Source organism: Enhydra lutris, unplaced genomic scaffold (genome assembly GCF_002288905.1).
Source record: "Enhydra lutris kenyoni isolate GAN:26980312 unplaced genomic scaffold, ASM228890v2 scaffoldscaffold32, whole genome shotgun sequence".
Lineage (NCBI taxonomy): Eukaryota > Metazoa > Chordata > Mammalia > Carnivora > Mustelidae > Enhydra > Enhydra lutris.
In genome coordinates this window covers 15,891,503-15,914,745 of record NW_019154116.1, presented here as the reverse complement: position 1 = coordinate 15,914,745, position 23,243 = coordinate 15,891,503, and the positions used below count along the sequence as shown (strand labels likewise).

General features: G+C 34.0%; 1 protein-coding gene across 2 annotated transcripts in view; it reads left to right on the top strand.

Moving 5' to 3' along the window:
- LOC111153431 (cadherin-18) overlaps positions 1-23,243 on the top strand; it is a 321,039-nt gene that overhangs the window by 208,497 nt on the left and 89,299 nt on the right. For both annotated transcript variants that reach the window (XM_022512443.1, XM_022512444.1), the window contains exon 5: positions 16,667-16,854. In XM_022512443.1, coding sequence (XP_022368151.1) covers positions 16,667-16,854 — 188 coding nt within the window. The remainder of the gene's footprint in view (positions 1-16,666; positions 16,855-23,243) is intronic.

Here is a 23,243-nt window from a genome sequence, read left to right as displayed (position 1 = left end):
GTCTAAGAAATTATGTGAAAGGATCACATTATGATGGCATATGAAATTATAGTTCATTCAGAAAGAGAAACATGAAATAATATCTGTATCTTTCTGCCACACAAAATTATGTAGTCTTAAAACCAAAATGGATAATTACAGCACTGTTTAAAGATGTGTTTGAAACTTGATAATAAGGTAAAATACAACTTAGAAATTTCTCATGTACATCGAAGCTAAAAAAGAAAAAAAATACTTTATTGATATACTACAATAACTTGGTACCTAAACATTTATTACATATTGTACCACCTCATATCTCAGCAATTCCCAACCTTATATCCAGGCATTTAAATCGTAATTATTTCAATATAGTTAACTTTTCCAGATAAGAGAAAATTTTACCTTGAAATATTTCCAAGCATCAAAATGCTATAGATCCTATAGTAGATGGTGGATATAAAAGACATTTCACTTAGAGGGAAAAAATTCTCTTCCCACATTGTCTAATTTTTTCCATGACAGTTATCTAATTTGGGATGCCTGGGTGGCTCAGTGGGTTAAGCCTCTCCCTTCTGCTCAGGTCATGATCTCAGGGTCCTGGGATCGAGCCCTCTCTGCTCAGCAGGGAGCCTGCTTTCCCCTCTCTCTCTACCTGCCTCTCTGTCTACTTGTGATCTCTCTCTCTGTCAAATAAATAAATAAAATATTTTTTAAAAAAGTTATCTAATTATACAAAAAAAAATTAGGTGTAGAAATTATCAACATTTTGCTTTGACAAAAATTAGCTTCTAATGAAAAAAATGAACTTAAGTTTAGAGAATGAAGAGACAAATTGTGGTGGACCTGAACACTGATTTCTGGGGCACCTGGGTGGCTCAGTTGGTTAAGCAACTGCCTTTGGCTCAGGTCATGATCCTGGAGTCCTAGGATCGAGTCCCACATAGGGCTCCCTGGTCGGCAAAGAGTCTGCTTCTCCTGCTGACCTCTCTCCTCTCATGCTCTCTCTCTCTCATTCTCTCTCTCTGTCTCAAATAAATAAATAAAAATCTTTAAAATAAATAAATAAATAATAAATAAACAAACACTGATTTCTGTATTTTAGAAAATGGTTGGCTTAGTACATATGACTTAGCACTAGAGTATAAAGTGACAGCATCTAATGAACTTCAGAATCTCCTTTTTAACACAGTCACCTCTTCAGCTGGTAAGCTTTCACTGTTCCATATTTGTGTAGGTACTGTCTGTGCTCTCAGTCTCCCTGATGCTGAAAATATAGAGAACATTATGGGACTCAGGCTTCTTTCCTATTGGAGCTCTGTTGTAGAGTTCTGTGCATCCTAAGTGTCATAGCCAAGAATAATGAGAGTTTAGGGAATTACATGTATTCTGTTACTGGTATAATTATAAGTCCCCCCCCCCAATAGGCTTTATATTTCTATGTGATTGTACTGGTGTAGGTGCACTTGCACAAATGGCAAATTGGCAAGCTGATGTTGTGAAAGTCCAGAGGGAGCATAAGGCAGAATATAGGTTCCAGAACCTGACATCATTGGTTGTTATCCCTAGAAAAGGGAGAAAGTGTACAATTACAGGAATTCATTAGGGATGTTACTAGAGTTAGTTGTTCAGCATGAATCCAGGGCTTGCTCTGAAATGAAAAATGGTTAACTCTACCTCTCAGTAAACAGAAGCCACAACATAGACAATAACATTAAGAGTTGACATTGCAATCTGAAACAAACTGGGGGAATAGGAGATTAGATACAACTGAATGCAGAGTAGGTAAACTGGAAGATAAGTCAGAGGAAACTAGCCAGAATGCATCAGAGAGACCAAAGATAAACAAACAAACAAAAAAGAATTAAAATATATAGCAAACAAACAAACAAAAAACACCCAATTTCCAATGTATAATAATTGGAGTTTCAGAGGAAGACAGCAGAATGATGAGGCCGTGTTTAAGAAACAAACAAAAGGGACACCTGGGTGGCTCAGTCTGTCAAGCATCTGCCTTTAGCTCAGGCCATGATCCCAGGATCCTGGGATTGAATCTCACATTAGGCTCCTGTTCAGCAGGGTGCCTACTTCTCCCTCTGTCTGCCTCTCTCTCTCTGACAATAAATAAAATCTTAGAAAACAAACAAGCAATAAACTAGTCTAGAGGTTTTCAAGAATAAGTGTAGACATTAAGCCTTAGACAAATAATCATAAGAAATTTCAAATGTGATAGAAAAATATTATCATCTAGATGTGTTATGGTGAAGTTTAGAATTTGAAAAATGAAAAGAAAGGAATTTGACACTCTGTGGGATTCTCATTGACAATAATGGAGTACAGATGACAATAGAAACTTGGCCTCAAATTTGATGAGAAGATGAGATATAACTATAAATTTAGAAATCTTTAACCAGTTAAATTGCATTAAAATGAGGATGTAATAAAAACATATGATAAAACAAAAATAATGAGTTCACTGTTCAAAGAACATCTTTGGAAAAGTGCTTAAGATGTATGTTTTCTATTGCAATAATTCATAACATTCATCCTCATTTGACTTATTTCCCTAGAAAATTCTGTTTGGAATAGACTTTTACTAACTTCTCATCTTGATGTCTCTCTTAACTGCCCTGGTATATTCAATTATTTGTTCACAGTTATCCATTCTCTCTCTGCCTTCGACATACTTTCCTATAAGTAGAAAATATTTTCCCATTAAATTTAGGATAAGCTAGTTAATTTGCTTTGGTCAATGACATGTGAAATGTCATGGTTTGAATCACATCTGAGCAGAAACCTTAATGAGCTTGAATGCTTTGGCTCTATTTATTTATTTATTTATTTATTTTGTTTTTAAGATTTTATTTATTTACTTGAGAGAGAGAGTGAGAGAGAGAGAGCATGAGATGGGGGAGGGTCAGAGGGAGAAGCAGACTCCCTGCTGAGGAGGGAGCCTGATGCAGGACTTGATCCCACGACTCCAGGATCATGACCTGAGCTGAAGGCAGTTGCCTAACCAACTGAGCCACCCAGGTACCCTGGCTCAGTTTCTCTTGTTCTTGGCCTCCAGTCTGAGAAGAACATAAGTTAGAAAAAAGATACTCCTTTAGTCTACTGAGAAAGCATTGGTGCTTAATGGAGATAAGCACACCAGAGCCCAACAGAGCTTCACCAAGCCAGAGTTCTTACATAATGCAAGAAGAAATAATGTTTGTGATTATGAATTATTGAGATGGAATTTATTTCCTAATGCAAAAGAAATTGACTAATAAAATGATTATGCATTCTATGTTATATCCCTAGAAGCAAGTTTCTGTCACCACCACACCAAAACAACAAATTATGTGGAATTATGTTTGAAGAAGAAAATAGTATGAAGTGAACCTTATAGGATGTTAGAAAATGACTGTGTTCTGCTTTGGTAAACATTTTCATGGGATAATTTGGAAGGTAGAAAATATAGCTAATGAACCTCATGGCTTTAAGAGAAGAGGTTTTAGGAAAGAATGTCTGTAGTGTGAGTTGATTGCTATATGCTGCATTTGATAAGACACTACCAAGAGATGAGCTCAGAAAAAAAAATAAAACACACACACACACACACACACACACACACACACATCTATATGTCTCTTCTCTAACAGACATTAAAGGGAGGAGGAAGAAACCAAAAATTTCATGACTTTCAGGGCCGAAAATACAAATTTAAAGGATTTACAAATAAGTTAGCCTCAGAGCCTTAGGGACAGAAATCCTTATAACGACCGCACAGAACAGTTACTGAATTACCATGAGCCATTAACATTCTTTTCCTTTCAAATAGGGCCTTTATTTTTATTATTTTGTTCTTATTTATCCCTGCTTTTATGTTGAATTTGTGGTGAGCAAATAATTTGTCCTTCTAATTCAATGGTCTCTGGATCAAACTCTGATATGACTGTATCCATGATTTTGAAATTCAAGCCTGGTTTCATAGTTTAAAGAGATTTGGGGGTGGGAGCAGATAAATGGATTTCATCTATAAGAGTCGGACAGATATTTGTGACTGGAGGATGAACTATGAAAGATTGTATTGTTTGTTCATAATTGTTAGTTCCTTCCCCTCTTTCATCATGTTTTCCTATAGGTAGCAAATATGTCCCTGCTTTAACTCTATGCTTTAACAATGACTTTGGCCTACAGAATATGACATGTTTAAGCAGAAGCTTTCTATTTTCATGATCTTGCCTCATCCCAATGGTTGCTTTTTCAGGTCATATTCTGGAATGAAAATTCACTTGGAATTGAGCCTATCCCAACAGAGTGATAGTTTAATCATATTTTTCTTCTGGTGTGTGTGTGTGTGTGTGTGTATTGTTTGTATACACACACAAAAAAGGTGTTTTTTTATTAAATCACCAGGACAGGACCCTTGGGCAGAAATAGCTACACTGGGATTATGAGGAGTGACTGATTTTGTAATTTTTAGTTAGTGAGGGTTAGGAATGGCTTAGGTCTGTAAGGAATTTGCAAGCAAGGCTTCCAGGACCTTGCAGGGCTAGCTGCTGTTAAGATAAAGTCATTTACTACTATCTAGTAAAACTTTAGTCATTAGACATTCAGATGTATATCAGCGGGCCATATGTTTGGAGAATGATCACTAACATGTATCTTGCAGGAGTAGCAATAAAGGAAATTTCCAAAGGGATTCTGATATGTTAAGGAAGACTTACAGGATCCTGGAGGTCAGGTTAATGTCAAACTAAGGTTGCTTTTGCCTGGAGCAAAGTATTAACATGAAGGCAGTTAAGTTCCCTGAGGAAGGTCACTGCCTGCCTCAAGTATCTGTCAATGGGATGCTTTTTATAAGGAAATTTAATTTTTTTCTACATTTCTTTTGCCTTTGTTCTCCACATCATTCCCCCATCAAGAAATCTGACCCTTAAATCTTCAAGGTTGCTGAGGGTGGGATGTCTTATCTTCTGTAATTTCTTCCTGCTGAATGAGGGGTGTAGAGATGTCTCTATCTATGGGTCAACATAGGTCAGTTGGAGACTTACATACAGAAGTTACAAAAGGCAGAGGCAGCTAAATCCAAAGTAGACCACATGTATGAATCTCCCTACGTAGAAAGAATCATCTGTCAGTTTAAAGTCATGGCATTGAAGGAATCTTAGCACCAGGTAAAGAGACATGGGAGAAAAAAGCAAAACAAGATTAGAATAACAAAAAGAGGGGCACCCGGGTGGCTCAGTTGGTTAAGCTTCTACTTTCAGCTCAGGTCATGATCCTGGGATCTGGGGATTAAGCCCCATATTGGGACCTCTGCCCAGCAGGGGGTATGCTTTTCTCTCTCCCTCTGCCTCTCCCTCTTCTCATGCTCGTTCTCTCTCATGCTTGCTCTCTCTCTCTCCTCACTCTCCCTCTCTCTCTCAGATAAATAAATCTTAAAAAAAAAAAGAAAAAAAAAGAGGAAAAAGAAAAAGAAGCCCAAATAAGAGTGCTTTGGTAGTTGACAAAAACGCTCCTCTGGTACAGGAGCTTAATCATTAAAGGAAAGAGAGGGATGGTTTAAGTGCCACTTTGAGTACTTGTATCTTTTAGTAAGCCTGTCACATTTTTGTGGTATCTGGAGTATAAGCAAACACTCTGTTTTAATAAAGCATAGGTTCCTCCTTGAGCTGTAGTTAGGCTATCAAGGCACCATTCAGTTTTAGAGGTCCACCTTTTGAATTTGTGCATGTCAAGCTTAGTTAAAGATGGTCACTGTATGCTTGGATAAATCCTCTATTTGCAATTTTATATCAATAGAGGCAGCTCCTGGGAACCCCTCCAAAACAAGGCTAAGAGATAAAACCATCATGAAGCCCTCTTTACATGATATCTAGCCTTAACACTATTCTCATTATGAGGAATCACTGGCAAATATGAGGAGATTGGATATGGGCATCCTTAAGTGCAATATCCAATCCAGTCATGAGGAAAGTGATTCATTATTTTCATAATTCCATAGTTAACCCCATGAAGTGGGGTATACTCCAGCTTTTAAGGAAAAATGTTGTCACCCTAACTATACAAAATTGGTCAGTGATAGCTGAGTTATACACAATTGTTGGGGGGAATCCATCCCATTTTCCTGCTATTCAAGTAATCATATGCCCATGGGATCCTCTTATCATACCCACAGAATAATAAGCATGAATATTATGAAGATTGTCTTTACCTGAGCTGTTGTGGCAATTTCTCTGAAATTTACCTCAAGTTATCTAGTTTAGGCAAACAGCATTCAAAGACAATTAGAAAGAGAATTTAAGATTCACAAAGGTGTGTTACTGAGACATAATTTTTCTCTCTATAACTACCCTCATTTCCAGAGATAGCTAGATCAGGATAATTCTTTGTGAAACAAGTCCAATTTTAACAAAATTGGCTAATTATTTACATAAGCCCAGCAAGAATATTGATTGACCATATAGATCTTTTAAAATCTGCTTTGTGGGGCGCCTGGGTGGCTCAGTGGGTTAAAGCCTCTGCCTTTAGCTCAGGTCATGATCCCAGGGTCCTGGGATCGAGCCCTGCATCGGGCTCTCTGCTCTGCAGGGAGCCTGCTTCCTCCTCTTTCTCTCTGCCTGCCTCTCTGCCTACTTGTGATCTCTGTCTGTCAAATAAATAAATAAAATCTTTGAAAAAAAATAAAATAAAATCTGCTTTGTTGGAGCTTTTTATAAGGATTCTCAATGGAACTTTTAGTATCCTCTCTAGGCCAGAAGCCAAGTCAAATACTTATCATCAGACATGCCTTCAATATCTGTAGCTTGGGTGAATTCCTCTTCTTCAGGTCCCCAAATATCCTGAGGTTCCTACACTTGCCAAAAAGTAACATTCTCTACTTAACTGGCAAGGCTACTTGGAACTCTGTAAGGAAGGAAACAGGCCAACATTTCCAGTGGGGCTTTATGGCTCCATAAATTCAACCTTAGTTCTTTAAATCTATCTGTCTGGTCATATCTGAGTCTATGCATGTCTCCCTCAAATATGGCATCCCAGTCAAAGTCTTTTTAAAACAACCAATGTTTTGGGGTACCTGGGTGGCTCACTTGGTTAGGTGACTGCCTTTGGCTCAGGTCACGATCCTGGAGTCCTGGGATTGAGTCCCACATCAAGCTCCCTGCTCAGCAGGGAGTCTGCTTCTCCTGCTGACCTCTCTCCTCTCATGCGCTCTCTCTCTCTCTCTCTTTCTCTCTCTCTCTCAAATAAATAAATAAATAAATAAAATAAAACAACCGATGTTTCCAATTGGCTTCCGTTATGAGGAGGAGATTTTTATTGAATTTATGCAAATGACTATGACTACCGTGAAAGAAGAAATACTCCCTGAGACTTTGAATTTCAGAGGGTTCAGATAGAGAGAAAAGTTAATGGCGTCAATTAACCCATAATTAAATACTTTACTGCATTTCTGTAAAGCATAGATATTTTAGGAGAAAATTTCCTTAATTTGGAAGAGCAAATACTAGAGAACCAACAAGAGTCACAAAGACTACAATCATTTTCCTCAATTCATTTAGTCCCATGTAACCAAATTTATTCCATTTGAATGCACATTCTGGAAGTTCCTACCCAGTTTAGTTTTAGGATTTTAAAGATATCAAATACCTGTATTTGTTAAAAGTACTTTTCATGAATCTGTGTTGCTTGGGAGGCTCAGTTGTTTCAGTTTCTGACTATTTATTTCAGCTCAGGTCATGATCTCAGGGTCTTGAGATCAAACCCTGCATTGGGCTTCATGCACAGCAAGGATTCCTGCTTAAGATTATCTCCTTCTGTCCCTCTCCCTATTCATACACACTCTCTCTAAAATAAAAAAATAAAATAAATAAATATTAAAAAAAAAAAAAGTCCTACTTACGAATCTCCTTGAAGATGAAATACATTTCACAAGAGCATCAGAATAGTAACTATGACAAAAGACTTAAAAATGGACATCATTAAAAATTTGATGAGTTCACTATAATGCATTTATAAGGAAATTCAGTTATATAACACTTCAATAATCATACTATCAAGGGATGACCTTATACCAGAACACAACATACCAAATAACAAGCCTAACTAGTCAAAGAGGACTTCATTTACAATTTAAATCTTGAGGAAGTCTGTTGAAAATCCCAGAAAATTTATAAAGTACATGTCTAAATAGGATTTCAGATCGTCAAAGATGTGGTAAAGACAAAACATAGAGACTAGGTTTTCTGGGCAGATAAAGAAAAGAGAAAACAATTTAGTAAACAAATATTTTTTTTTTTCTCTTCATCTGCTCATAGTTTTCATATAAAACAAGGTGGAATTAAATATTTGCTGTTGTAAGCTACTGAGATATTTTGGTGATTAATCAACACATAAACAGTTAATAAACATGCTACATCTGTTATTTTTAGAATTATCATTGTGTCATCTAGTATATATTTTTTTATCATGTATCTTGCTCATTTTCTCTCTCCTTCATGAGAATGTACACTTGGTAAGAATGAGGACTTTTGTCTGTTTTTTTTTTTTTCTGTATTCCCAGTACCTGAAACTATGCCAGCATGAGGTAAGTAACATGTACAGAACAAGCTGACAAAACCTAGGCTGACCCCAAATTTCAAATGGGTGACTGCAAATTCATAAATAAGGATGAACTTTTAAAGAAAAAAATTGGAATGGGGCAGAGAAGAGCAGTTATCAACATCCATTTGACAAATAGAGTGGATTTCACAGAGTACTTAGGAAGCACACACATGTATACCCTGGGGCCTGTTATATTTCCACAATATATTAGAAAATGGGAGACACTGGTACCATTAACCATCAATGTGACCATAGATAAATTGACATCCTGAAGTTTTACAAATTGGTTAAAGATTATATGCTGTTTATGCTTTAAAAGAAAATACAAGATTATTTCATGGCATTAGAAGGGGGAAAGATTAAAGAAACAAATACATTAAACATAAAGTGATCAATATTACTACATAAATATTATTTTAAACAAAAGGTGTAAACCTCGGGAAACGACAAGTCATATGGTGTTTTAAAAACATAATAGTTACAGGAGCTACCTAGTGGCTTAGTCAGTTAAGCGTTCAACTCTATGTTTTGGTTCAGGTCATGATCTCAGGGTCATGAGATCAAGCCCTGTTTGTGGCTTTGTGCTCACCTTGGGAGTCTGCTTGAGATTCTTTGCCTCTGCCTCCCCTTACCCCTGTCTTCATTTGCATGCTCTCTCTTTCTTTCTCTAAAATAAATAAAATCTTTAAAAAATAATAGTTATAATAATTATGCATATAATTTATGAGACTTTGCATCAGAATCAGAAAAGTTAGTAACATATGAAACTATTACAATAAAAGAAAAGATCATCTTTACAGAAATCTGGGAATAAACCAACTATAAACACTCAACTTTCTTTTTAGAACTAGTTACCATTTTTAATAGAACAAAAACAGAAATAATTTCAATACAATTGAAATAATTAAAAACAAAATAGACTCCATGATAATGTATAAAAGGAGATACAAGAAATAAATTAAGAGCTCTAGAAAACTGAAAATGCTTAATTAAGATCAGCGTTAGAAGAAATAAGTATGAAAAGAACCAATAATATTAAAAACTGATATAAAAATAATAAAAGTAGGGAAAAAGAAAAATCTCTATGCAATAAAAAAACATGTGGGAGAGGACAAGGAAGGAAAACTGTAAAACAAAAATATCACTTCAAAGCCAGCTTAAAAAAATGTTTTGAAAGAAAACTTTCATGACTAAAAAAAAAAAAAAATATTCAGGACTCAGATTAAAATATCTCAACATGTTTTAATATTAAAACACCATCCAGAATTAAATACATCTTGGTGATATTTATTATAGAGACCAAAATAATTATTAAAGTTAGGAGTAAAAGAAGAGCTCACCTAATAACATTAGTCAGGGGCTGATTGAAGTTTCTCTTCTGCAGAACTATCTTCCCATCTCCTCACAGAATATAATAGTGCAAATGTGGATACATTGGTTGGTTTAGGGGACATTTTTGTATCACACAATTTTATATCAAGTCATTAATTACCTCAGTCTTCAACAAAAAAAATTTGTTTTACCAGGAAGCATTTTTTTTTTCAGAGATTCTTTATTGCTACACAATTCAGATAGAATATCCTTCATACTTGATGACTATTAAAGCAACCAAAGCTGTCCTGTTTGTAGCTTGTGTAAATAAAACCAAGGTGAGTATACTGGGGCTACACAATTATTAGATATAATTATATTTTATAAAAGCAGAGCTACATGTAAAACAATACAATGACTGCTTTATTTACTAAAGAATTTGAAAAATAAATTCCTGTGTTTTAAAAACAAATATGGAATGACCTGGGTTTTTTGGTACATAATCTATGACAGGTATTGTTAAAATCAACCCCTTCATTATATCAACTAGATCTACAATTACATCTAACATGAAATTTTTAAAATGTGTAAGTACATTGTAGCTATTATATATATATACATATATATATAATATAAAACATAATCTATCTATCTAGCTATATGATAAATTTTCTCTCACAAATGCCGTAAGAGAAAGGAGGGAGCTGGGAAAAACTCGGTCCTTAATTTCAATAGAAATAATTAAAAATTAAGTTTAAATTTGGTTTAAATTTGTGCATGTTGTTACATATCCAATTATATAATTTGTTTCTGAGACTTGAACACATGATCTCTCTTTCCCTGTCTCTCTTTCTGTCTCCCACTAATACATAAATGGAACGGAGATACGCCTTCATACAACATGTGTTAGTATATATAATCCCACACTGTGTGTGAGCATATATGTGTATATGCCTATATGCCTGGATGAAAGTGCAGTGAGGTTTTTAATCCTTTTTCATCCTCTTGGAAATGTATAATGTTACACAGCATATAACCTTTTTGTGAACTTGAGCAGAGTACTCTAAGGGATATTTTGGCAACTGTAGAAGTGCTGATTAGGCTGTGCTATAAATTATCCAAGATGGGTATTTTTTTTTCGCCTAGAGGGAGTAATTACAGAGTAAAAATAATATGAAAGGCAAAAGGTCATTCACCATGTATTCCAAGATTCTAGGAATTATGGCCTTTGTTAACCTTATTTAGATAAAAGTGCATTTTTTTCCTGAATAGTAAACTGACTCCTTCTATGCAACTGAGCCACATCATGGATAGAAATGGCAAAGCTTCAGGCTGCTAGTCAAAGATTTACATTTTGAATCATACCCTTTAAAGTTTCTCCCAAGTGTCCTTCAAGTTGGTAAAGAATGCCAATTCTGATAAATAACAGGTAAATGAAGGTTCAGATGTAATTATTATTATTCAAAAATGAAAATATCTAATTGTTTATGGATTGTTGGTTCTCAGCTTTCAGAATTCTTAAAGGTAATACTATATATTATACATCTTTATAAATGGTATTTGCATTTTTGTTAGAATTAGTATTTAGAATAAGGTCTGTCTGGTATCTTTTCTTATTGTGGGATAATTCAATATATTTCCTCCCATGGTTAATCAAGCTATATTAAAAATGTGGCACATAATGGTATTTATTGGATTAAAGTTGCAAAGGTACATGTGAATGTTGTCTTTATGTCAGACATAAATAAAATAAAGCACTTAAGCATCAGTTGTATACTAGGCTCTTTAGAAGGAACCCAGTCCCAAAGTTCTTGGTTTCTTCTAAATTAAATTTATAGCAAGTCTATTTTTGATATTCTTTGTGATCTTTATTATCAGAGACATCCAAAGTCATTGACTTAATCTCCTTTTATCATGATATATATTATATATAATATATATAACTCATATGATATATATATTTTATTATATTTTAAATATTATATCCAATTAATATATGCAATATAATATATATTATTCTTATATGTTATAATGCATATGATATATAATACATAATATTATTATATAATATTATATGATATAGATTTCCAATTTCCTCTTCTATTAATCATATATATATGTTACATATACATTTCTAATTTCCTCTTCTATTAATCCTACAATTCTCTCACTAGAATATCCCCTTTACACACACACACACACACACACTCAGGTTTTATTTTCCTAATTGCTTGTATTTCTTATCTTATTAGAGAGGCTTTTTATTCATTCTCTTTATTGATTCATCTATTAATGGAGACTTGAGTTGTTCCCATATTTCAGCCATTGTGAATAATGCTACAGTGAACATGGTAATATAGACATTTATTTGAGATTTTAATTTCAGTTTTTTGGGATATGTACCCAGAAGTGGAATTTCTGGATCATATAGTAGTTCTAGTTTTTAATTTTTGAGGAACCTCTATATTGTTTTCCATAGCTGTTACACCACATTTTACCTTCCCACCAACAGTGTAAGGGTTCCAATTTCTCCATAATGCTACCAACACTTTTTGTCTTTTGTGTTTTATAATAGTCATTCTACCAGGTGTGAAGTGATCTCTACATGTAGTTTTTATTTTTCATTTCCCTGATAATTAATGATGTTGAATATCTTCTTATATAATTTTTGGCTATTTGAATGTCTTCTTTGAAGAAATGTCTTCTTAAATCCTTTGCCAGTTTTGTAATGGCTTCTTCTTTTATTTTTATTTTAAATTTTTAAATTTTGCTTTTGACTTGAAATTCCTTGTATATCATGGAAATGAACCCCTTATCACATAAATGGTTTACAGGTATTTTCTCCTATTCTGTAGGCCACTTTTTTCATTCTGTTGCTTGTCTCCTATACTGTGCAGTAGTTTTTAGGTTGGTGTAGCCCCACTCATCCATTATTTCTTTGATGCCTCAGTTTTAGATATCATAGCCAAGAAATAATTGCCAACCCAATATCAAGAAGATTTTCCCTATATTTTCTTTCAGGAATTTAACATCTTCAAGCCTTATATTTAAATTGTTGATATGTTTTGAGTTGGTTTTGTGTGTGCTGTAATATAGAGGGCAAATTTTTTTTTTTTTTTTGCATGTGCATATCTAGTTTTCCCAATACCATTTGATGAAGAAACTGTTTTTCCCTGTTGTTTAATGTTGGTACTCTTAACAAAGTTCCGCTGGCCTTCTATGCTTGGGTTTACTTCTGGGCTCTCTATTCTGTTTCATTGGGCTCTATGTGTATCTTTACGCTATGTCATATTGTTTCAAATACTGTAGCCTTGTAATAAAGTTTGAAATCAGGACATTTGAAGCTTCTAGTTTTGTTCTTTTTTTTTCTCAATTGCTTCATTCTCCGTATTTTGTAGTTCTGTATTTTCTGTATTCTGAGGATGTTTTGTTTTGTTCTGTTTTTCTATTTCCATGAAAAACATATATGGAATTGTGATTAGAATGGCATGACACCGATCTGTAGATCGCTTTAGGTAATATGGACCCTTTAACAGTATTAAGTCTTCCAATGTTTAGAAACAAGATGTCTTTCCATTTATTCATATCTCCTTTAATTTCTTTCATCAATGTTTTGTATTTTCTAGTACATAGTCGTTTCACCTCATTGGTTAAATTTCTTTTTAAGTATGTTATTATTTTTAATGGTATTGCAAATTGGACTGTTTTCTGAATTTCTTTTTTGGATGGTTTGTTGTTAATATACAGAGACAGCTGATTTTTGTGTTTTGATTTTGTATCCTGCAACTTTACTGAATTTGTTCATTCTAATAGTAATGTGTGTGTGTTGTGTGTGTGTTAGTCTTTGGTCTTTCTACCTATAAGATCTTGTCATCTGGTAACAGAAATATTACTTCTTCCTCTCTAATTGGATTCCTCTTATTTTTTTTTTTTCTTTCTAACTTCTCTGGCTAAAACTTCCAGTACTGTGTTGGCTAGAAGTAGAAATATTAGGCATTCTTGCTTTTATCCAGATCTGAGAAGGAAGATTTTCAATTTTTCATCAATGAATATGATGTTAAGCTATGAACTTATAGTTACAGCCTTTATGATGTTGATGTACCGTTCTTCTATACATTTTTTTTTAAATTTTGGTAAATATATATAAAAATATGTAAACATAAAAATATATATAAACTATATACTATATACATATACAGTATATATTTTCTTAAAGAGCCTCATCATATTTATTCTCCTGGAACTTATAGCATTTTTTAGGTACTTGGCTATTTATTCAGGCCTTAGAAATTAAAATGAAATACCCTAAACTTCTTTTGATTTATGAATAAATCTTACCTATCAGCTATTTTTGTTAGTCATTAGGAGACATTTTGAATACAGTTTACAGTTCACATATTCTCAATTATATGGAGAGTGTATAAGTGTTTAAATATTAATCTTAATATATTCTAATTTGTCTAATGGAGCATGGTGAATGTGGAAGAGTTACTATACTTGCAATTCCTAGAATGTATCAATAAGCATCAGCTCTTTCCCTGAACATGATTGTCTTCCAAGGAGATGCTTCCTCTTATATGATGTGATCTAAATATTATCTAGGATATGATCTTTTATGACCAACTTAGACAGTTTTTTGCAACTGTCTTTGTAAAAACAACCTGCTTTGTAACACTACCATCGTAATAATTTTGTGATTTGCTTACTTATTTCTCTGAACTAAGACTTCGTTTGCTTGCAAGTGTATCACCCCAGTTTTAATTAGCTGAGGGTCCTTTGGAAGGCTTATAGAACTGTGGAAAGTTAAGCTGTAACTTAGAGACCTTACTTAGCAACCAGGATCTTGACATCCTAGCCTTTCTACCTCAGGGGCTGGAAAATAAGAGATACAGTCTAATTTATTTTTTCCTTTTTTTTTTTTTTTTAACAGAACAGTGTCCTATTTTATGCATAACTTCCTAGGAACATTATGATATTTACAAAGATCCTGAAAATCATGGCTTCTTTCTATTACTGAATTTGTGCCCTGAGATTAGGTACTTTAACATGAATATTGGAAACATGACCTCATCAAAGTCCCTTCCAACATTTCATAGCTTTGCCAACAAAGAGAGATCAAAGTTCTTTCCTAGTTCCAGTACCAACATTTTGGGGAATGTACTCTCTTTGGATCATCGTGAATCAAGTGCCTACCCTTTCACAAATCAACTGAGAGCAGAAAGGTGGGGTCCAGTAAAATTGGGACCTTATGCTCTTCACAGGTCAATTAAATATATCAAGAGGTGTCAATTGACAAATCCTGATAAAAACACATGATTAAGATTAAGGGATCATGTGTTTAACAGAAGAGGGCAGTCTACCCAGGAAATGTTAAGTTGGTGAGGATTGTTGAACTAAAAAAAATGTCAGGTAGCATCTCACATGTTTATAGAGGAGAACTGGGAAAACTCTTTGTTGAATAATGAATAAACACAGATATATAAATCAATCCCTGGTATCCCCATGTAGCACTTTAAAACATACAATTGTATCTTTAGAAGTAAATGAGAGGACTCCACACATTTACCAGATATATTAACTTAAAAAAATATTATCATACCATAGCTAACAAAATATTGGGTTAGGGAAATTATTTTCATACAAGCTCTACATTCACTTATCTGTGTAGCCTAATTATATCCATGTATGATGTTAAATCACCATTCTTTTAGTCTTGGTTGAAACTCTTATACAATTGCATTTTAATTCAAGGTTTCTGCTATTTACATTGATACTTAGATTTGCTAAAGCAAATAAGTTGTTTCAATAGATATATTTCTAATTTATCAATAAAACAATTGGTAACGAAATGACCATTTATGCTTCTTAATATCTACTTCACAAGTTTCTATAAGGCAAGTTCTATGAGCTCTCTCTGAAGAAATTTAGTATCAGGACAGCCTGAAAAATTTTAAATTGCTCAATGTAAACATTTAATATCAAAACATATTGAAAAATATATTTTTGCATACCAGATCATGAGATTTACATAATCAATAGTGTTTTAATATATATAGGGTAAAAATTAATTCAATCACAAATACTATATCATCCTATGTAGTTATATTTATTTTTTTATTCTTTAACTTAGTCATTATTTCTATTAATTTTAATAATTTTGTTTTATTTATGATTTTATTATAAAACCACTCCAAATTCTTTCCAGAAGCTGACCTAGAGTACATGGCAATTAAATACATAAATAAATTTACTATCTCTCTTTGTCATGGCTTATACATTTCACTAAATTAAGCTATTGATCAGAATAATAATCACATTTATAGGTATGCTATATTCTTTTCTTTGTTTTCACTTTGAATTTCAGGTTTTGAATTTCAGGTTTTCAAATTCGTATATTTTAATTTCACATGCTGTGGAGAAATGCATTGGGGATTACACTAGAACTTGACTAATTTAGTATTTGCTCAACATAAGAATGCAAATTTGATCTCCCTTGTCTTTTGTTCTGTTGCCTAGGGATGCAGAGCTAATAAAATATTTTATATTAAGATATCTGCAAATTCTTCTTATTTAGGTTATTTTATATATATTTTAAAGTTTATGTAAATCTAGTATTCCATTACTACAGAATTTACTAATATTTAAAATCTGAAAGCATACCCATTTTATATATTACTTAATACGTTTGTTTGAATATGTGGTCTAACCATATTCATGTCTTTTTTTGTCAAATATTTTTTGTGAACCGTATTACCATCAAGTGATTTTAATATGAAATATTTTTCAGAGCACTATCAGCTCTATGTTCCTGAGTCAGCTCAAGTTGGTTCAGCTGTTGGGAAAATCAAAGCAAACGATGCAGACACTGGTTCAAATGCTGACATGACCTATTCTATCATTAACGGTGATGGTATTGGGATATTCTCCATCTCCACTGACAAAGAGACCAGAGAAGGGATCCTTTCTTTAAAGAAGGTAAAAAGAACATACTTTCTCTGATTTAGGTAATTCACCCATTTTTCCATGAATGATCCACATTGGTGTCAATTATCCATATTGTCAGGTCATTAAAAATGTTAAATATTTCCTCTTTAACATGTAATTACATTTTAATTATGACTGTGTCTGCCTCTTTGGAGCCACTCTTAGAAAAAAAAATATATATTGTTTTTAATAGTGGGAAGATCTATTTTGGAATATGCTGTGAATGTGTCTGCCATCTTGTTTTCAGATAACAGCTTTATCATGCTTGCCAGTTCTATTAATGCCATTATTCTATGTTGTACTAATCCAAGTAACATTAAGAGACTTTTCTAACCAATGTAAAAATCTCTGTCATGTTAGCTAACACTCACTGGGAGAGGATTTTGTTTGACAGTAATGGATTCATCAAGACAGATCTAGTAGAACCATTAACCTCCTCCTGACTCTTTTATTGCTAAGAATTTGTCAGTGGACTAAATCTATCTATCATCTTTTTGATTTTAGAGTACAATATGTTTATGTCCTTGAAAAAATGAAGTGGAACACAGAAAATTAGCAAAGAATTTAAATATAACTCCTAATGCAGTGTATCTTAAATATTGAATTATTTCAGCTTAGAAATCTAGAAACATTCATATCTCTGGGCTTTACCTTCATATATTTTTATTCAGAAACACTGAAGTGGAGCTGAGGAATTGGTCTTTTTAATAAATACTCTCAATGATTCTGCTGTAGAATGTATTCAAAACACAGGCTGAGAAATTGTATCCTGATGTGCTATCATAGACATTGAAGTGAATCCATCATCTACCTGTATCTATCTACCCATCCTTCTATCTACCTATGTATCTATCAATCTATCATTTAGCTATTTACATAATTTTTGTGTGTTTTGTATATATTTTTCTATTTGAACTGTATATAATTTTATTCTTCTAATGAATATCATTTATATTGATTAAAATTAAGGATTAATTTGTTTTCAGTTGCTACAAAAGGGACCTGCAAAGTAGATTTTAGAGTGATTAAATATAGAACAGTAGTCATCTCTAATTTATGTAAAATATTGATGTCTTCACTTAAAATACTTTATCATTGGGGTGCCTGGGTGGCTCAGTGGGTTAAGCTTCTGCCTTAGGCTCAAGTCATGATCTCAGGGTCCTGAGATAGAGCCCTGCATTGAGCTCTCTGCTCAACAGGGAGCCTGCTTCCCCCCTCTCCCCCTGCCCGCCTCTTCTGCCTACTTGTGATCTCTCTCTCTGTCAAGTAAATAAAATCTTTTAAAAAGTATTTTATCATTTTAATCTTTCTTTCCTGAGATTGTAATAAGAAGTCCTGTAAAACAAATAAATGAGAGGGGCATCTGGGAGGCTCACTTAGTTAAGCATCTGACTTTGGCTCAGGTCATCTCAGGGTCCTGGGATTGAGCCCCACTTGGGCTCCCCGCTCAGTGGGGAGTCTTCTTGTCCCTCTCCTTTTGCCTTGCCCCCTGCTAATGCACTCTCTCTCTCTCCATCAAATAAATAAATACAATCTTAAAAAAAAAAACTTTAAAAAACAAACAACCAAACAAGTAAGAATTTGATAAAATGAGGATTATAGTTGTAAATTGAGAGACTGAATGTGTTTCTACGCAGATGAGTAAAAGTCAATAGAGACAAGAAACTGAGCATACTAACGAGAGGATAATTGATTTAAAAAGATGGACTGGGGTAAAGATGACCCTGTATAGAATCATGATCACAGGTAGAAAGAAACAATCTATGATGATACGCCTCCTTTCTTGAGAAAATCCAACAGAAGTGGAAAGTAAATTGTTGCTGATAAGCTTGCAATGATACAGCCGGTGTGCAGAAGGTGGGGGAGGGGAGCAGTTCTTGCCTATTGAGCACTATGGTCTTTGTAAAGTGGAAAGTTACAACATGTTTGCAAAAAGTGAGGGTGATGGATGGTTTAATTACATAAGGGATCTGAAATGCATCCCCATATATATCATGGAATTAAGAATAATGGGAATTTTACCACCCTACATGGTCTCAATTAATTTGACGGTGTTTGTGAAAAACAAAAGTAAAATGGTTTGTGTGCATATGCATGCACCTACATCTAATTAACATAAAATAGTTATTTTCAAGATGAAATTTGTTTCAATTGTGTAAATAGTAGTGAGAATGTATTCAAAATAACCTCCACAATTAATGAGTTCAAATTTTCCTTCACTGTTTTTCCATGCATTTTTAAAAATATTTTATTTATTTATTTGACACAGAGAGAGAGAGATCACAAGTAGGCAGAAAGTCAGGCAGAGAGAGAGGGGGAAGTAGGCTCCCTGCTGAGCAGAGAGCCCGCCCGATGCGGGGCTTGATTCCAGGGCCCTGAGATCATGACTTGAGCCGAAGTCATGACTTTGGCTCAGGTCATGGTCCCAGGGTTCTGGGATCAAGCCCTACCAAGCCCCACCTCGGGCCCCCTGCTAAGTGGGGAGTCTGCTGCTTCCTCTGCCTCTGCCTTCTCCCCTCCCCAGCTCTTGCTTTCTCTCTTGCTCTCCCTCTCACTCTATCTCAAATAAGTAAAATCTTAAAAAAATAAAATAAAAAAAGATACTCATTCAGATGGCAGGAAATAGATCAAACAGTCCTTTAAAATCTGTCCCTTATTTAATCCTCTAAGGCAGCTCACCTTAGCCAGCAAGGCAGAACGGCTAATCTTCCCAAAGATCGAAATCAGTACTGCTTTCTAAATCTGCTCGCAGGAGCCTCTGCCCATTCCTGTCCATATCATTCCTTTATCAGAAAATTGCCAAGTTGAATTCACCGGTCCATGGTGTGGTAGGTTGTAAATACACTTTGATAACTTTCATTCATTGTTTAATGGAGCCTGACTGGGTTGGAAAGGGGAAAAGAAAAGGGCGAATGCAAGTTGATGCACTCTGCTCTGGCAGAAACCCCGTAGCTAGGGATACAGGCTTCTTAGCAGCCGCTCACAGGCTCTCTTCCTGTGGACTCCGTATCAGCTTGCACTCTTATAGCGCTTGTTCCAATTTCTTTTTTAATTCAAGGATGGATCCAACCCTATGGACTCTCCTGACTTTCAGCAAATACCACCTGTAATATCATTTTCTTTCTTCAGATGTATTTAAATACGTAGACAGTGTCTGTTATTTTAAGCGAACATATTTAAACTTGGTCTTCAAGTCAATGAAGAGTGGTGGAAAATATGATCTCTACTGTCAAAGGAAATACAAAGTTTGGTCCTGCCATTGAAAGATCTGTGGCGTAATTTCAGGTCTTTGAACCTGCTGTTTTCTTTCTTTTTTTTTTTTTTTAAGATTTTATTTATTTATTTGACAGGAAGAGGTCATAAATGGGCAGAGAGGCAGGCAGAGAGGGAGGGGGAAGCAGGCTCCCCGCTGAGCAGAGAGCCTGGTATGGGGCTCAATCCCAGGACCCTGGGATCATGACTGAGCTGAAAGCAGAGGTTTTAATCCACTGAGCCACCCAGGCACCCCTGCTGTTTTCTTATTTAAGCACTTTAACAAGGAGATTACTAAAAACATGGATAAAATAAGGTGAAAGTTGTGATCTAAATTTTGTCTGCCAAAAAATTACAATAATACCTCAATTTCTACTTTTGTCCTTGTCTTCCTTTTCTCTTCTATTTGCACCAAGTTTTAGTTACACTTTTCAGACCACTCCATGTAGTTATTATTGTGTCCTTTATTTAATGATATCCAATTCCCTATAAGAATGCAAAAAAAGTACTCTGTGTATATTATATCGTATATGCATGTTGTCACTCATGTTTTTGGTAATCTACTTCTCTTTCCTTCTTCTCTAAAAGATTTTTTTTTTCAAAGTTAAAGTTTAATATTGTCTTTATAGTTCAACATTTGCTGGTATATATCAGTCACAGATATCTCTCTCTGGATTATCTTTTCTATTTTACCTATCAGTGTAGGCATTTCACTAACTTCTCGCTATGGAAAATGTAATAATTCTAGATCCCTCTTAACTCTGCTAAATCTCATAAAGTAGGAAGACCTTATTCTAATTAATTCACTGTGAATGCACTGATAATTACCATGGATGTATATCTACGTAGGCTATAAGTGCATGTCTGCGACCAATGCTTGTGAAACATTTTGCAACTGAAAACTTTGTATTTTTTAAGCTTCATACTATTCAGTGTGTAATAAGATTGCTATCATTTTATTTTAAAAATGATTTGAAATAGATCATAGATAAACATAAAAGGTTACAGTATTTTTGTAAAGTTTAAGTTAATGCTAGGAGGAAAAAATATGAAATATGTTCAATTATAACCATACTAGATCTTTTCCAAATAACCACATTTTTGGTTGTTTAGTGGATTCTGTTTATTGAATTTTTCTTTAGTATACCTTTGCATTGGCTGATAACATAAGAATCAGATTATTCTGGCCTTTGGATTGTAAAGTTTTGGGGCTCTGAGTCACAAAGTGCAATGAATAAGACATCCCAATCTATTACAAATCCCCACAAAGACAAACATGAACACACTTTATTTTAAGAAGAAAGACATTTCTAGGGCACCTGGGGGCTGCAGTCGGTTAAGCATCTTACTTCATTTTGGCTCAGGTCATGACCTTGGGGTCCTGGAATTGAACCCGAAGTTGGAGCTCCATACTCAGCTCAGAGCCTACATAAGCCTTTCTCTGCCTCTATCCCTCCCCCCTGCACTCACCCCCAGTAAAATCAAGAAAAGAAAGTCTTTAAAAAAAAAAAATGAAAAGAAATAGGTTTCCAATTCTAATGAACTATTTATAAAAATTGAACATTGATTAGGGATTTTATTATCAAAAAATTTGTCCAAGCTGCTATTTTTATATTTATAAGCATCTAACAACTGGAAAGAAATTCTCCTGGTCAACCAGTTGCTAAAGAGAGGAGTCCACATTTCAATTCAGTGAAATCTATTACCGTATTTGTACGGTAGGACAGAGGACTGCTTTGGGGCAACTTTTGTTCTTCCTACTCATATATAGCCATGACCATGAAGTGATAGATATCAGTTGAAACTACTTTGGATGTTAATTGGCTGATTTTTACATATATATATCTATAATATAATTTACTACATTAAATGGAATTTGGTAATCTTTTGATACATCCTGATGAGTTAAGCTATTCACATCCATAGACTATTAGTAAGTTTTCATATGTGTGGACATATGGAAACACACACACATATATGCTTGTATAAAAGATACATATAAATAATATATAAATGTACTTTATATATTATAATATATATGCATATTTGTTATTTGAGATAAAAATGTCCCATTTATTTGTCAAGTCTTCAAATGATAGTAAGGAAACATTTAATATTGATTTATATAAATGTCCTTGGAATTATACACATTGAATGAACATTATACTCTTCTGCACACAGAAAGTTATAACAAGAAAGCTTATACGTGTATTCTAGTTTCCACAGAACATCTTCCATCCAGGAAACATCTCTGACAAGGACCACCAACCATGACATAATAAGAAAGTCTAATTGAAGAAACATTCAAATCCATGCCATTTTCCTTTTTTTTTTTTTTTTTTTTGCAGAGTTATCATTTAAAAGACATTTTTTTCAGAAAGCAAAAATTAATAATAATATCAGTTACTATTCTAGAATTTAACCATTTTGTGGCACGATTGAAGTTACATTTGCATCTATTAAATTATTGCTATCAATTCCATTATTATCCACCCATGCTTGCATTATAAAACCTAGATGAGAGTGGAATATAGAAACTGGACCAAGGTGGGGTCCTAAGGAGTCTCTAATTACAAAAAAAAAAAAAAAAAGAAAGAGAAAGAAAAAATGAAAAAGATAATTAAGATAATTTTAGGACCTTCTTGAACTCCCAGAAGAATGGATTCATAGAGCAACTTGGCTGAACGCTGTTTTCAGTATCTTTCTACTTCTGTTGGTTATATCAGTCCAGTGGAAGAATATACCAGAGCCATTTAATGAAGAATAGAAGTGATTAATGAGAAACAATTAAAAAGTCCCAAATATGTAGAGCTGGCTGGAAAATGATTGATGGGAATGATAACTATCTACAGTAATGTGAAATGTGTCAATATTAAAGAGGGAAAAAGTATTATTTTATAAGTTAGAGAGAGCAATGATATGTAAAAGTAATTACTAGGAGTAATAGGATGAAATTAAGAAACTAAAATTTAAAATGAAAATTGGCGTCAACTCATTGACAGTGAACTGCATTAGGGTATTCAGCAGTAATTAAGGAAAAGTAAGAGAAGCCCCAGTGGCTGGGGAAGTTAAAATTATACCAGAATAAGCCCTTCGACCAGGGACTGAAGAGAGAGAGGATTTTGTGT